General features: G+C 36.5%; 1 protein-coding gene across 2 annotated transcripts; it reads left to right on the top strand.

Annotated features, from left to right (window-relative positions):
* The first annotated feature begins 3,858 nt into the window (after positions 1-3,858).
* LOC102237871 (junctional adhesion molecule A-like) lies at positions 3,859-12,910 on the top strand. 2 transcript variants are annotated; one of them, XM_023341672.1, is made up of 11 exons: positions 3,859-4,101; positions 4,220-4,315; positions 7,333-7,392; positions 8,438-8,554; positions 8,990-9,136; positions 10,351-10,553; positions 10,649-10,751; positions 10,894-11,001; positions 11,299-11,311; positions 12,212-12,281; positions 12,366-12,910. In XM_023341672.1, exons 2-11 carry the CDS (start codon positions 4,270-4,272, stop codon positions 12,399-12,401), a joined length of 903 nt encoding a protein of 300 aa, XP_023197440.1. In that variant the 5' UTR covers positions 3,859-4,101; positions 4,220-4,269; the 3' UTR covers positions 12,402-12,910. The 2 variants fall into 2 exon arrangements, with proteins under 2 accessions (XP_023197440.1, XP_014325695.1); XM_014470209.2 differs by having other exon boundaries at positions 4,093-4,315.
* The last annotated feature ends 926 nt before the right edge of the window (positions 12,911-13,836 follow it).

The raw sequence follows: 13,836 nt of genomic DNA, 5'->3' as shown, positions 1-13,836 counted from the left end.
ATGATTTTTGGATGATTTATTTGGTGTGTTTCTCCAGGAATCTTGGGAGAATGTTCCTACTGATTACAGTGTTACTCTTTGGTAAGATGATGTGCAAATTGTGCCTTTCCTGACGTTATAAGTTTTCCCAAGTACACATAAAGCGTGTCTTCTAACATCCTCTGGCGCCAGGCTTTGCATCGGCTCAGAAGGTGGTCCAGTTGTCCTACTGCTCCTTGGCCGAGAACAACCTCAGGATGGACTGCAAGTACGCAGTTCCAGCGGAGTCACCGGAACCCTTCTGCAAATACACGCAGGGCGAGAGGCTCCTCGACACCACCGACCCGGACGAGGAGCAGCACGCCCCCTACAAGAACCGCGCCAAAGCCCGTATCTTTCCAGGCAACGTCTGCCGCCTGCTGTTCAAGAACCTGCCCAAAGGCAAGTCCAACTTCACCTGCAACATCAGGCTGGGCGACTCAGCCGCAGCCACCAAAACCTCAGTGGTGGAGAAAAGTAAGCTGCCCGCCCGTCACAGTCATTGTTCTCTGCAGCTGTGCACTTCCTGTTATTTTACTTGCAAAAAAACAAGGGAAGCCGTCATTCTTCTGAAATGTTAATATTTTACCCCCTTTTTTAAAACTTTACAGAGCTCCTGCTTCCCTGCTCAGCGTGGAGTGTCCTGTTACAAAGCTGCAGTGGCCTACTGCTGACCTTGATGACTCTTCCTACGCTGCTGTGAAGCAGGCGCCATACAGCTGCATATGCTAACACTTGCTTCCACAATCACTTGGCGACGAATACTGGACTCTCTTCAAGTTGTGTGTATGCACAAAGTGCAATAGTTCAAACTGAATGTACGTATAATGAATGTTGGTTTTGTCATAGGGCTGTATCCTCTGCATTATATACACTCGATACTAAGCACAGAAACTGCTGCATACTCTTTGTACTCTACAATACTTTCACCTATAGGAGAGTGATGGGGCTTATTAGGTCCTGAGAGACTTTACTGAGCAAAATGCATGAATACGACCCAAATTTCAGCCTGTTTAATATCTGAAAACAGTTTTAGCTGCAGTTAGTACCTCGAAGATATAAAGCTTTAGCCTCTAGTCTTGTTAATAAGATAATATTTATCTATATCTACGATGCGGTTGTAAGGGGGTTTTAAACGAAGTGTGACAACTTCTTTAGCTATGCCATATCTCAGCTAAAAATCCTATCCAGCTCCAAAGTTATGCAACTTGGCGCGCTGCAATAATGAATTATTGCTGAGTTTCACCTCTTTTAAAGGTAGGCAACGTCTTTATCCCGCTGACGGAAATCTGTCCCATGTGTCTCTTCTTGGCTGGCTGTCAAAGACCAAGGGCAGACCGTGGTGACCTCAAGCCACGCAGGTCAAGCAGCCGGGAGGGTGCAGTTGTTTGTCGATAGGAATCGAAATAGGGCTACAAAGAACACCGATGGAGATCCAAACTGAACTTCAGAGGCTTTTAGTGGTGGAGCACAGATATGCATGCATGAGCAATAATTTCTCTCTGGTGTTCTGTTGACTTCTGTAATGGGATTACAAGGAAAAACCAAAAGTAGGTTGTTATTTTGCCTCACATTTGTGCCTGAGACTCCCATGTTCGGCCAAGGCTTGTTGAATGCAACTTAGATGCTACGAGTTTAATTAGCAGTTATTTCATTTAAGAGGAACTAATAATGTAAAGTGTTTTTACTCATGTATATAGTTAAATAGGTGGTGTGTAGCAAAAGCACAATCATATCAATGCACTGAAAAGCACTATTGTACTATGAACTGTATACTGACAATAAACTGAAGTGAAAAAGAGGAATGACAGTCTCTGCTTTGCAAAAGTATCTCAGTACATTTGAATCTGTTACTGATTGCTTTATAATCCTGTGAACAAACGGGGGACACATTTTTTTTGGTATTTTTTTCCTAGAAATTCAATCTATTTGTAAACAGGAATTGTTGTAAACATGAGATAGAAAAGTTCATTAAAAAATGAATGTAACTAGCATATTTTAAATGGATTGTTTACCCGATTAAAATAATTTCAGAAAATCCCAACTACTAATCTGTGACTGCAGCAAAATGTGCAGCCATGCAAACTACTGAGAGTGATGCTGACATGAAACATTTTATATCTGTTTGCAAACATAATTTATAATTTGATTTTTTTTTTTTTAAAAAAAAGGTTCAGTGGATTTGTGTGCTTTGGCCAAATAAAAGAAAAGTTAAGATTTTATCAACAAACATGACTGACACAATGAGGATGTGGAAAAACACAGCCGTCCACTTGGTGGTGGTGGGTCTGTTGTCTTTTTTCCCCAAAGACTCTTGTAGCAAACATTGTTGCAATTACAAACTCCTTTAAATACTTGGGGAAGTTTAAGAGAAAGTAAGATAGGACAGGACATCATGTGGCCAATTCAGCACAGAAACAAATCAAAATACACAAAATCAACCTTCCTATGTGGTCATCTTTTTGCCCAAACCTTATTCCTGCAAACTTGTAGGTAAAGAGAGGATAGTATAGGAAAATACCCAGGACTCTGGATAATCTAGAGAGATTTGAGCACAGTAGCTCTCAGGTACAGATGATTGTCTTGAAAAAGAGGAAAGAGCAGAACTACTTACATATGCACTACACGTGTAGTTAAACATTTAGCCAGCCTCTGCATTACGAATGAAGCAACCCTCAGAGTGCTGCTTAAACATTCATGTCTATCAAATAAGCTGCTATTCAGGTTTGAGGAGTTTGCTCTCTGGTTTCTTCCCTTCGCATCACACCTCAGATATCTCACACTGGATTCCACAATGTTTATCAGACTCTTTCGCTTCCCTGTAAACAAAAGGAACTTGAAAAGCATTCACACCCTCTTACGCATTTTGTCGCATCACAACAAACTTCAGCGTATTCAGAAACTTAATTTCTCAGAAACTTGTCCCCTGGTTCAGAATTGGCTTTTTAACAGTGAAGGGAACTCAATGACCTCTTGACTTTCTTTGCCATTTCTTTGTAGGAAAAGCCAACATTTTAAGAGGTATGATGGTCTGCCTCTCTTCTATTGTTAATTGCCTTTTTCTTGGCATTTTTGTAGAAACACGCTACTTTTCGTCAGACAACAGTTCAACAGCTGAACATTGCTAACCTACTTTGTGTTCCCTGAAAAGCGCCATGTTGTATTATTCTGAAAGTTACATTACACGGCATAACTTTTTCTTATGTTTTAACTTCTAACAGTTCACCACTTACCTTTGTACCAATCGATGGCAGTCATACATAAACATGGTTATGTAAGCTGCAGAGTGTAAGCAGATAAAAGAGGCTAAAGGAGATAGAAGAAAAGACAGAATCCATAACAGAGATAAACAAGGCGTTGATCTCAACTAGATCCAGAGGTACAAAAAACATAAATGATACTGACACAATTCATAAAAATATTTTTTTCAAACTCACAAGGAGTGGTTGGCAATGTTTACAGAAGGTTAGTATGAGCTTTAATTGTAGTAGCATTTACCAGTTTCTGGAAAACAGCTGTTAAATTGTTGCACAATTCTTAAAATTAGCTCAGTTTAGAACAAATTGTCGCAATTCAGAATTATAAAGGGAGTCCATGAGAAGGAGCAGTGTTCAGCTGACACTGCTGTATTGTGAAATGTTTAACTCTTAATGGAAGAAGTCATATCTAGGTTATGCAAATACAAACCCTTCACCACATGTTAGTGGACACAAACAGTGCACATGTGGGATCAAACATCACTTTGGAAGGGGGGAAACCTCACAAAAAGAATAATAACCTTTATCGTCTCAAGAATGAGAAAGGGAGGAAGGAAGGAAGCTACACACCTTCAACACACAAACAGAAAATTCAGTGGAAGTGAACCCCCCCACGCCACGCAGCTGGACAATTCAAACAGGATTCTGTTTTCTTCCTCTTCTTCTTCGTCCTGTTCTCCTCTGTTTTCCCTGCCCCTGTGTGTAAATGTGGTGGCTTCGTTTCAGTCCCGACCTGTTTTTCCACTCTGTCGTCACGTCACCTGTTGAGCTCTGATAACCCGGAAGTGAGCCGCTCTTCTTGTCACCTTAGGTAGGAACCTTACAGGTGAGAGGCAAGCAGCTCGAGCTGGTGAAGTTCTTGGAAAAGAAGCAGCAAAAGAGCGAAACTAAGCTATTTACTCGACGTGAAGATTATTTTGTGGAACTTTATCTTCATATTTTAGGCATAAATACGGGAGAGGACCGAGTGTGTGAAAGAAAACAGCGAAGAAACATGGGGCGCCTCGTTTCGCTGCTTTTGTTTCTGTGCGCCGCGACAGGTGAGTTGCTTTCAGCCTTTTTCTGGTTTAAAGTTAGTCGAGGGTTAATAAGTTTTATTGTGAAGCGATGGCCCTAACTTGTCTGTATTACTACAATACACAAAGAGTAGCGAAAGCTTGGCCGGTTGTACTAAAAAGTTCCAGTTTTACTTTCATTGAGTGTATTTTTTTTAATTTATGTAGATGGTAAGTTGAAATGTATATTCCAAAAACGGATGCTCTTTAATATAACAGTGAGTTGTTTGTACCAATAACAATTTCTGGAAAGTGTACAACCAACGCCCTTATTCAGATGTATGGGCGAACGCGAAGCAGTGCTTTCTTTTTTCCTTCTTTTTGTTTTGCAAAGTTAATCAAACAAACAAACAACAAAAAAAACACGATTCAAAAGGTGAACTGGTATTATCATAATCAAATTACAAATTGAAGAAATGGATGTAAAAAATCAGTATATGAAGATAAGATAAATGCAAACAAATTAGAAGATAAAAGAAGTTTTAAAAAATTTATTTGAGTTGTGGAGGCGGTTGCTATCAAATATCAAGCAATTCAATAAAAAAGTATCGAAAAGCATGTTTATGATGATAAAAGTCAAAATTTAAATTCTAATTAAAATGACAACCTAAACAAAATTGGGGAAAAAAATTAAAAATTAAGTTGGGGATGAAGAAAAAATATGCAAGATCATAATCACATCACTGGTAAAAAATAAAAGGTGACTTTGAAAATATTTTGCATGATAAAGACAACAGTATTAAAGATGATTGTAATAATAAACGTAAGTGTAAAAAATAAAATGATATAGTAGTAAATATAATAAAAAAAATTTGAATAGTATATTTATGAATACTGTAATGACTTTATGGTAATATCAAGCATTACACCATTTGTAGACTAAACTAATTTAATAGAAAATTACAGTAATAATATAGATTAAAAAGTAATATTTTTACAATGACATATTGTTAATAGAACAAGATATTTAATTCTTTACACATGTTCTCAAACTTGAGGGTTTTGGGAATCTACCTTTAATTGCCAGAGAACAAATATTTGGTCTCAAGATTCTCTTAGTATTCTGACAACTTTCACCAAAATGACATGAATGAGTGGAAAATTTACTAGCAAATAAAATAAATGAATTCTCGTGTTTATTTATGATGTAAATGTAAAAGAAAATTACAAAAACGGCACGAGAGAGAGAGAGAATATTCTGGAACTTGATATTATTTTGTATATTATTTCTGGTATCGTCAGCTGATAGTCAAGGTAACATCTCTCTTTCACTGGTTATTTTGTTCGCTGGACTCTGAAAGATTGGGGAACTTCCATCATTTAAAAATATACATTTCTTGTAAAGTGTATCTTTTTTTTGCAGTGATGTCACAATTTATTCTCATAAATCTTAAATCAAATTCTCCCCAAGCTGCCCAGGAACCGTCATGTCATGCAGCCTCTTCAACTCATGTGATCAATGAATTATTATTAAACATGGGGCAGAGCCGCGAGGTGGTTTGTTGTTGCAACACTAAAATGAGTGTCCTGCTAATTCACATGATTCAATCAAGTATGTCTGGAGCTGAAACCCAGTGACCTTAAGTCTGCTCTATTGAAGGATTGAATGCCTCTTCTTAAATCCATTTCATCATGTCTGCCTTTTCGGTTGCTCTCTGCCCCGAATGTACCCTCTGTGCTTTATTTTGAAAGTCACAGATTGTCCCCACACTGAAACTCACAAGTTGTACAAACAAGGAAGCGGGGGAGAGCTGCTGTCGTTTCTATTTGGAGCGTTATCTCCCTAAACCAAAACTATGACTGTGCGATTATCTCAGTCGAGTCTTCCTGTGAGGAGCGCCTGCAGGCTTCCAAGATGTCTGCCGTTGAAATGCCAGCAGTAGCAAATCCATGATGTAACATTCAAAATACTACATCCAGGATGTGGATTAATTTGTAATTGTTCTCCTAATACCTTTCATTTGAGAAGAGCAGCATGAATTTGCACCTGGTTAATAAGTAAATGAGTCCTGCAGCACTCAGCTTCAGCTGAGCGCTTCATGATGCAGTGAAGAAGTTGGAACATGTTTAAAGTATTTTCTAAAGTAATAGTATTAATATAACGTAAAGTGATGCAGGACAGACAATCAGTATTAATAATTTGGCTGTCTTGGAAGTAGATCCGTGCCTGAACTGAGCCAGTTTCACCCAGGCAGCTGACGGTTTCACCGAAAGCTTGTCGCTCAGCTCAAAGGAATGACGGGATTTTTTTTTTTTTCTCTTCCGGTGGAGCGTGGCAGCCACAGAGCATGCTCCAAAACTACATGGGTGTGATCTTTCATCCTCATTGCATTGTTTGCAACTGTAACAACATTTGGAACGGGAGTGTTGAGTCTTTAACATTGCAATGACTGTCCAGAGAAAATGTATTGCTTGCAATTTTTTAGATTTTATTAATTTGTAAGGATTCATATTCATATATTCGTTAATTATATTAATGTCTGTCATTTAGTACATAGAATAGTGTTGAATAACTTTAAAGGGAGGCATTTCTGCACTTTACATCGCATTTGTTGCTTTTCAAAATATTTGTATTACATAAGATACAATGTGTCTTATGTACTTGTGTACAAATAAAACATACAATTGTATGTTTTATTTAAACAGCATAACAAAATTACAGTTTTTATCACTATTCATTTTCTGCCCTAGTTTTCTCCTCCTTTCTCCATAAATAGCTGCATTTTTTTAAGGCCTTGTCAAGCATAACTCTGACCTCAGATGATGGGAATTCAGGACTATAACTCAGTTTGTCCAATCACACTGCTGCCTGATGGTGTTTATTATTGTGATGTTACTTTATGCCTTTTAGCTCTATTTTATGTCACCTTACTCAACTTAAACTAAAAAAAAGAAATTTTAATAAATCACCCTTTTAGTGAGTCTTTCTGCTCACATGTCTGCATTTTGGTGTATGTTAAATGTAATATTTTTTAAATATTATTTTACCTTTTTCTGCCTAGGTGGAAGCAGTTTTGATGTCACAACTTCACCTCCAACTCTGAGAGTAAAAGAAAATGAAGGTGAGCCTAAATGTATTTGTGAATACACTGGTTACATGACTGCATCATGTTACTGCCGCTTTAAAAGTGACAAAATCTCCATGTGGTCGCCTTTTACGACCACATAGCAAGTTTTGTTTGACTTGATGCTAAACTCAGCAATAATGTTCAGTTCATTGCTGCATTTAAACAATGTTTGACATTATTTCTTGATTTTGATAGTATAAAATACAGACCAGCTTCAGTGAGCAATGCATACACATAGTTGGTCTTTTCTACCCGAAACCCAATACCTCCCACCACCAACACAGGGACACAAAGCAGTTTCCTGTTGTAACTTATAAAAAGCAGCAGTCCAAACCTCATGCTGTTAATTGCTTAGTTTGCATTGGATCTGTGGTGAACTGACGGCAAACAGCCAGTCTGCTGATGTTTTTATGCTGATTTAGGTCACAGCAGCAGTAGGACAAACGGATTGTACAAGACATTCAAACAAAACAAAAAGACAATTTTTGGGGGGATATACTGATATGAAAACTGGGGTTGATATTTTTGTGTGTGTGTGTCGCCACACACACCTATTATAGCGTTTCTCTGCTTCTGCTAAACATCCCATAATCCTGTGCTGGAACGAACACTGTTTTTAATCTCAGCCCTGTTTATTTATTGGAGCAATATGTTAAAAAATTACATCTGTTGATGCTGAGTTATCTGAATCCCTGTTGACTTTATTTTTGATTGCTTTTATTTCAATAAATTTAGCTTTTTTGAATATGTTTCACTTGGAAAAATCAGTGTTAAGGACTACAACCTTTTGGTGTAAACTTCTTGGTAACTTTATGGTTTATAAAATTGCTTATGTAAGAAGACTAGAGTTGTTTTAACACTTCAGAAATATTTGTTTTCTCCCTGGCCTTTCTCAGACCAGTATTTGGGTCTAAAATTATTATTATTTTTAGAAAATAATAAAAGTAGTGACTTAGGTTTAGCATAAACAGCCAGTCTTGTGCTTCACAAATTGTTTCTTTCACAGTTTTAGCGTTGTGATTTTTATTTTTTTTTCCAGGTGTGGACATGTCATGCTCATACACAGCAGACTTCGGTGCAGATGTCAGGATGGAGTGGAGATTCGTAAACTCAAAAGGCTCAACACACTATGTATTGTTTGACAAAAAAATAACAGGCAAGTGGATTGACTTCTCAGTAGGATTTAGGAAACTTTACCAATGCCAGCTGCAGTGAGCAATGCATACACATAGTCATATTCAACTATTTACTAATGCAATTTATTTTAAAAAAAACCCAACAATTTAAACCAACACTAACTGAATTTCCACTATGACTTTTCAATTTTAATGTTTACACAATCCTGAACATTGCATGTATTTAAAGTAAAAATAACTGTACTAAAAGAATAAATGTATTGATAACTACAAGAATATATCTCACAAATTAATGAAAAATTATCCCTAAATTCATAACTGAGACAAAGAATTTACACGAATGTATTTTTTATTGATCCAGTCCAGCTTAAAATTAGAGCTAAGAGACCTACACTCTAGTGCTTTGATGAATGCATTTAGTTTCTTAAGGCTGTAATTGTGCTTCTTCTCCACAGAACCGTATGCCAATCGCGTAAATATATTCAGTAGCACAAATTTGAGGTTCTCCAAAGTGACTCGTCAGGATAACGGCGAGTATTTCTGTGATGTGTCCAGCTCCAGTAGCCCGACTAAGAATGCCAAGGTGGCTCTGACTGTTCTGGGTAAGCATTCCCGAAACAACACATTTGCGTTATTATTGTAGGCACTAATAATTTTGCCCCCTTTTCTAATTTCAATCCAAGCCTTTCCTCACTTGGTTAGCTTAGAAGACAATAATCACAAGGCGGAGTAAATATAATATGCAGAAGTTTGAAATCTGTTGAAATGAACTAGTTATCAATTATCGAAATGGATTTATAATTATGTTCCTAAATAAAATGATAGGTGTAGCACTTTGTTCATTGATGCAAATGTATTTGTTGAATTCTATTGGACGATAAATTGTCTCAGAAGTTATTGCATTAAACAATAATAACGTTGCTTTGAGATAATTTTCAAGCAATATAATGATAAAGGCATAGTAATGCAAGAACACATTCTCAAAGATGAACAAGTTAAATTTTTAGTGAACATTTAACACTGGAACTGGAAGACATTTTAAATGTCCAAAATAAACAGCAGAAAAAACACACAAGTGTCTTTTTAGTTTTGATGTCTTTGTAAACAAAATTGTCCTTTAAATGAAACTGAACTCGTTTCAATTTATGATGTGATTTATTGTTGTATTACACAGAATACAGCATTGCTTTAACAGTTATTTTACATTTATTACTAAACCCCAATGAGAGCTTGCATGTTTTCTAAGACAGGAATAACTGATAGTGTGCCCCACAAAGTGTCAAATATTACCTAGTAAATTACATTTTTCTGAACTTTGAAACTGCAGTGTGCTACTACAAGGAGTTATGCAAATTTGTACAAACCGTCTGTTTTATCTCTAGTAATCCCATTTAGCTTAAATCCAGTCTTTTTACAGCTTCAACATTCTTCCAATTTAATTTGGTTTACATGGCAAATACAATTTTGAAATTGTGACAGAATGAAAGGTCCAGAAATTGCATGTTTCTGAGAACTACAGCTGGTCCAGTAAGGAGGGAAAACGCATTTTAACTTAGTTTCATGTCATTTTAGTGAATTGTGCGAATTTATAAGATGTAGAGGAATCAAAGTAAAATTCTACAAAATTCTAGATGCCATACAAAAACATACTGAGAACAGAAGGTATGCTCACAATTAGCTACCATGATTAAAATACCAATTATCGCTAATTTGGAAAATTACTACTAGTATTACCAGTTTTAACTCGAGGGCGCAAAATATATAAAAATGCTCCATCTCTGTCTTTGTATTTTATTTATTTATTTGTATTTCGCAGTGCCGCCATCTGTACCAAAGTGTGGAATCCCCCAAACAGTGACGACAAATGCATACGTCGCCCTTACCTGCCATGATCCTGACAGTTCTCCACCACCAACATACAACTGGTACAAAGGTACCACCCTCCTTCCTGCTGACCCGAGCAAGAATGTTGCCTTCAAAAACGCCACCTACAAGCTGGATTCGAAAACAGGAATGCTGGTCGGCTATGCTCCATTACGCTGCATTACATTTGCCCATCTTTTACATTCTGTTTGTGGACTTGCTGTGTAATGAAATGACTTGTGTGGATATAGGTGTTTCCTTCTGTTACCAAGATGGACACTGGGGAATACTACTGCGAGGTGAGCAACGACGCCGGTCCCTCCCAGAGCTGCAAAAGTGTAAAAATGGAAGTCCGTAAGTTCTCCCCTTTCTCTGTAGCTCTGCTTCGACAGAGTTAGAAAGTTCAGTGAAGTGATTTGGCAAAATATGGAAATGTTAGCTCATTTTTTAAAAATGTATTTATTTTTATGATTTTCAATGTGATGTTTTCTTCAAGGTGACATAAACACTGGAGGAATTGTTGCCGGGGTTATCTTTGGCCTTCTGTTCTTGGGCCTTTTGATAGGCGGCCTTTGGTATGCCAACAAGAAAGGATATCTTCCCTGTAAGTTTTCAGTAGTAGTACTTTTATTATGTTTATTTAGTAGTAAGAGGATATCTCAAGATGCCTAATCCTAAGCAGAAATGGAAAGTAACTAAATTAGCAGCTGACAAAAACACACAAGTGTCTTTTTAGTTTAGCAAGTTAGAGTTGAGTTTTCATTTTGCACTTTTTGTCACAGTTGTAATTAACTTATAAGTCAGATGTAGGCTGTGAAACACAGGTTATACATTTATGTTTTCATAATTTACCAAGTGTTTTACTAAATTGACTTTTTTACCCTTCCTCCCTCTATTGCAGTGAAAAGTGAAAGGTAAGAGAATTTTCTTGTTCTGTTTTCTATTTTCAGACAGTGGATTATTAGTTTGAGTTACTGCAAACCAGTTACCTAAACTGGTCTGGTTTTTAGGCTATTATGTTTTAATTATAGAGTCAAGGGAGAGCAGAACATTTGGAAAAATTACAGATCAATTTGGATTTAAAATACTCATTTAGGAGCATCTATTCTCTACACTGTGCCTTGCAAAAGTGTCCAGAGTGATTTAACTTTTTACTTTCTATCACAATCTAACTGCACACTTCAGTGTGTGTCGTTGGGATTTTATTGAACACGCCGCCGCCAAGTACTGCAAATTGTCAGCTGTAAAGAAAATACGGTTTTTCATTTATTTATTTAAAAATAAATAAGAGTGGTATGCACATGTATTCAGACCCAGCATACCATAAATGTGTGTGCAGTTTAAGGCCTGAGAAGTCTGTTGGAAAATTGTAGTCATGAAAACCTCTGAACACAACGGACAGCTTGGAAATCAATGTTCTTTTCTTTCCCATGTACATTTTTGAAAAATAAAATTTTCCTTCAACTCAATTACCTTAAAATCCCAGTAAATCACATTTTTTTCCTGTTGCAGTGTTACAAAATATAAAAATGTTGATGGCACTGAATATTTTTGCAAGACGCTGAAAATGAACTGACCCTATTTCAAAGAAAACCGTTCAGTTGATTTGTGTGAGATAACGCAGCCAAGTTTCATATTCCATGTCGGCGTGGAATATGAAAGTTAGACTTTAGGTTGTTTTCTTCTAAGAAAGTTTTACACAATTCATGAATTTCATATATATATTTTATTTTTATCTCCTTACACTAAGCTTCAGATTCCAACACATCTATTAATTTGATTCCTCTATTTCATATCTTCTTGTTTACTTTCAGCAACAAGCAGCAAAGTGCGGCCTACCAGCCTCCATCAATGTATGCTGGTGGTGGCGGTGAGGAAGATAATGTAAGTAAAATTCATCTTTATTTTAAAAATAAGTCATTTCCACAGGATGAAAATGAGTATATTGAGTTTTGCTTTGTTCCGCAGGGGGAGTTCAAACAGAAGTCATCATTTGTGGTGTAGCAGGCGGCAGTCGGAAACCTCTGTTAAATATTTGTCTTTGTTAATTTTTTATTATTTTTTTTGTACTTGTGCTTTCAGTGCTGTTTTTATGAACCATCTTGACTCTTCTCAGATAATGATTTCATTGTCACCCGTGTAAGATTTTAAAGGAAGAGTTTTGTACATTCATAGTTTTAGATTAAATTTGGTTTTTATCTGCTTGTTTTTTGTCTGCCAGCATGTTTCTTTTTTTGATTAAAGCTACTGTTTGTGTTCTTTTTATCTTCCAGCTACTAAATTATTTTTTCCATTAATAATTTTCCTTTTAAACTATCACCAAGTACTGATTAAAGACCAAAGGCTTGGAGTCTATTTAAACTCACAAAGCATGCTGAACTCACTTGCTGGCAATTGGTATTTAATACTGCTAATAAACACTGTAGCTGTGCTGTTAGGGCAGGGGTGTCAAACTCCAGTCCTCGAGGGCCGGTGTCCTCCAACTTTTAGATGTGCCTCTGCTGCACCACACCTGAATAGAATAATTAGGTCATTAGCAAGGCTGGGAGAACTGATCTACACAAGGAGGAGGTAATTAAGCCATTTCATTCCAGTGTTTTGTACCTGTGGCACATCTAAAAGCTGTAGGACAGCGGCCCTCGAGGACTGGAGTTTGACACCTGTGTGTTAGGGTTTTTGTATTTTTATCTCAACTTTTCTGCAACAATACTTTTTATTAGAGATTTTAATAGTAATTACAAAATCTGCTTTGCGTTTATAGCTAGAAATGTTCATTAGTTTGCCCTGTGGTTTAACTTTTAATTTTTGACCTTTGTGTATATGGATCACGGTTGAACCTAAAGCTGTCACTTAAATTGAACATTCATAATTCATTTTTTTTCTAACTCCGGAAACTGAAATTACAATATGCTTTGCTTTAACACTACCCAGGTTTTAAAGTGAAAGTGGTCTGAAGGTTGTCAACACACAACAGTCAATATTTGTATAGGGGAACTTTTTTTTTCTTTTTTTTTTTTTTAGATATTTTGCAATTATTGATTTGTCTGTTTCTGAATAAAATAAAAGTTAATAAATTGTCATCTGGTTTATAGTTTATTTTCTTTTTTTTCTCAATAAACCACCTGGCATATACAGGTGGTTTATTGAGTCTGAAATGCAAGTAAAAAAAATGTAGAAGGATTTGGTTATCACTGATATAATAATATAATGATGGTAGCTTACTTAAAGAGGTCAAAATTTTATTTGGTGAAGGCGAAAACAACTATAACACCACAAATTGATGTACCAAAAACCTCTGATCAGCAAGATTATGCCTTCTGTGATGTCACCCGAATCATGTATTACTAAACGCTGGTTTTAGGAAGGATAATGTTGATCATGTATAAAACAAACAAAAAAAAAGACAATACTGAGTGTTGTATATGTGACAAACTAAAGT

Source organism: Xiphophorus maculatus, chromosome 11, assembly GCF_002775205.1.
Source record: "Xiphophorus maculatus strain JP 163 A chromosome 11, X_maculatus-5.0-male, whole genome shotgun sequence".
NCBI lineage: Eukaryota > Metazoa > Chordata > Actinopteri > Cyprinodontiformes > Poeciliidae > Xiphophorus > Xiphophorus maculatus.
This window is presented reverse-complemented; position numbering and strand designations above follow the sequence as displayed.

What these genes read in the sequence shown, in the direction of transcription:
- LOC102237871 (XM_023341672.1), top strand. Translation starts at nt 4,270, where the DNA reads ATGGGGCGCCTCGTTTCGCTGCTTTTGTTTCTGTGCGCCGCGACAG. An exon ending in GTTTCTGTGCGCCGCGACAG is followed by an intron (nt 4,316 to 7,332) that starts GTGAGTTGCTTT and finishes TTTTCTGCCTAG; the next exon opens with GTGGAAGCAGTTTTGATGTC. An exon ending in AAGTGTAAAAATGGAAGTCC is followed by an intron (nt 10,752 to 10,893) that starts GTAAGTTCTCCC and finishes GTTTTCTTCAAG; the next exon opens with GTGACATAAACACTGGAGGA.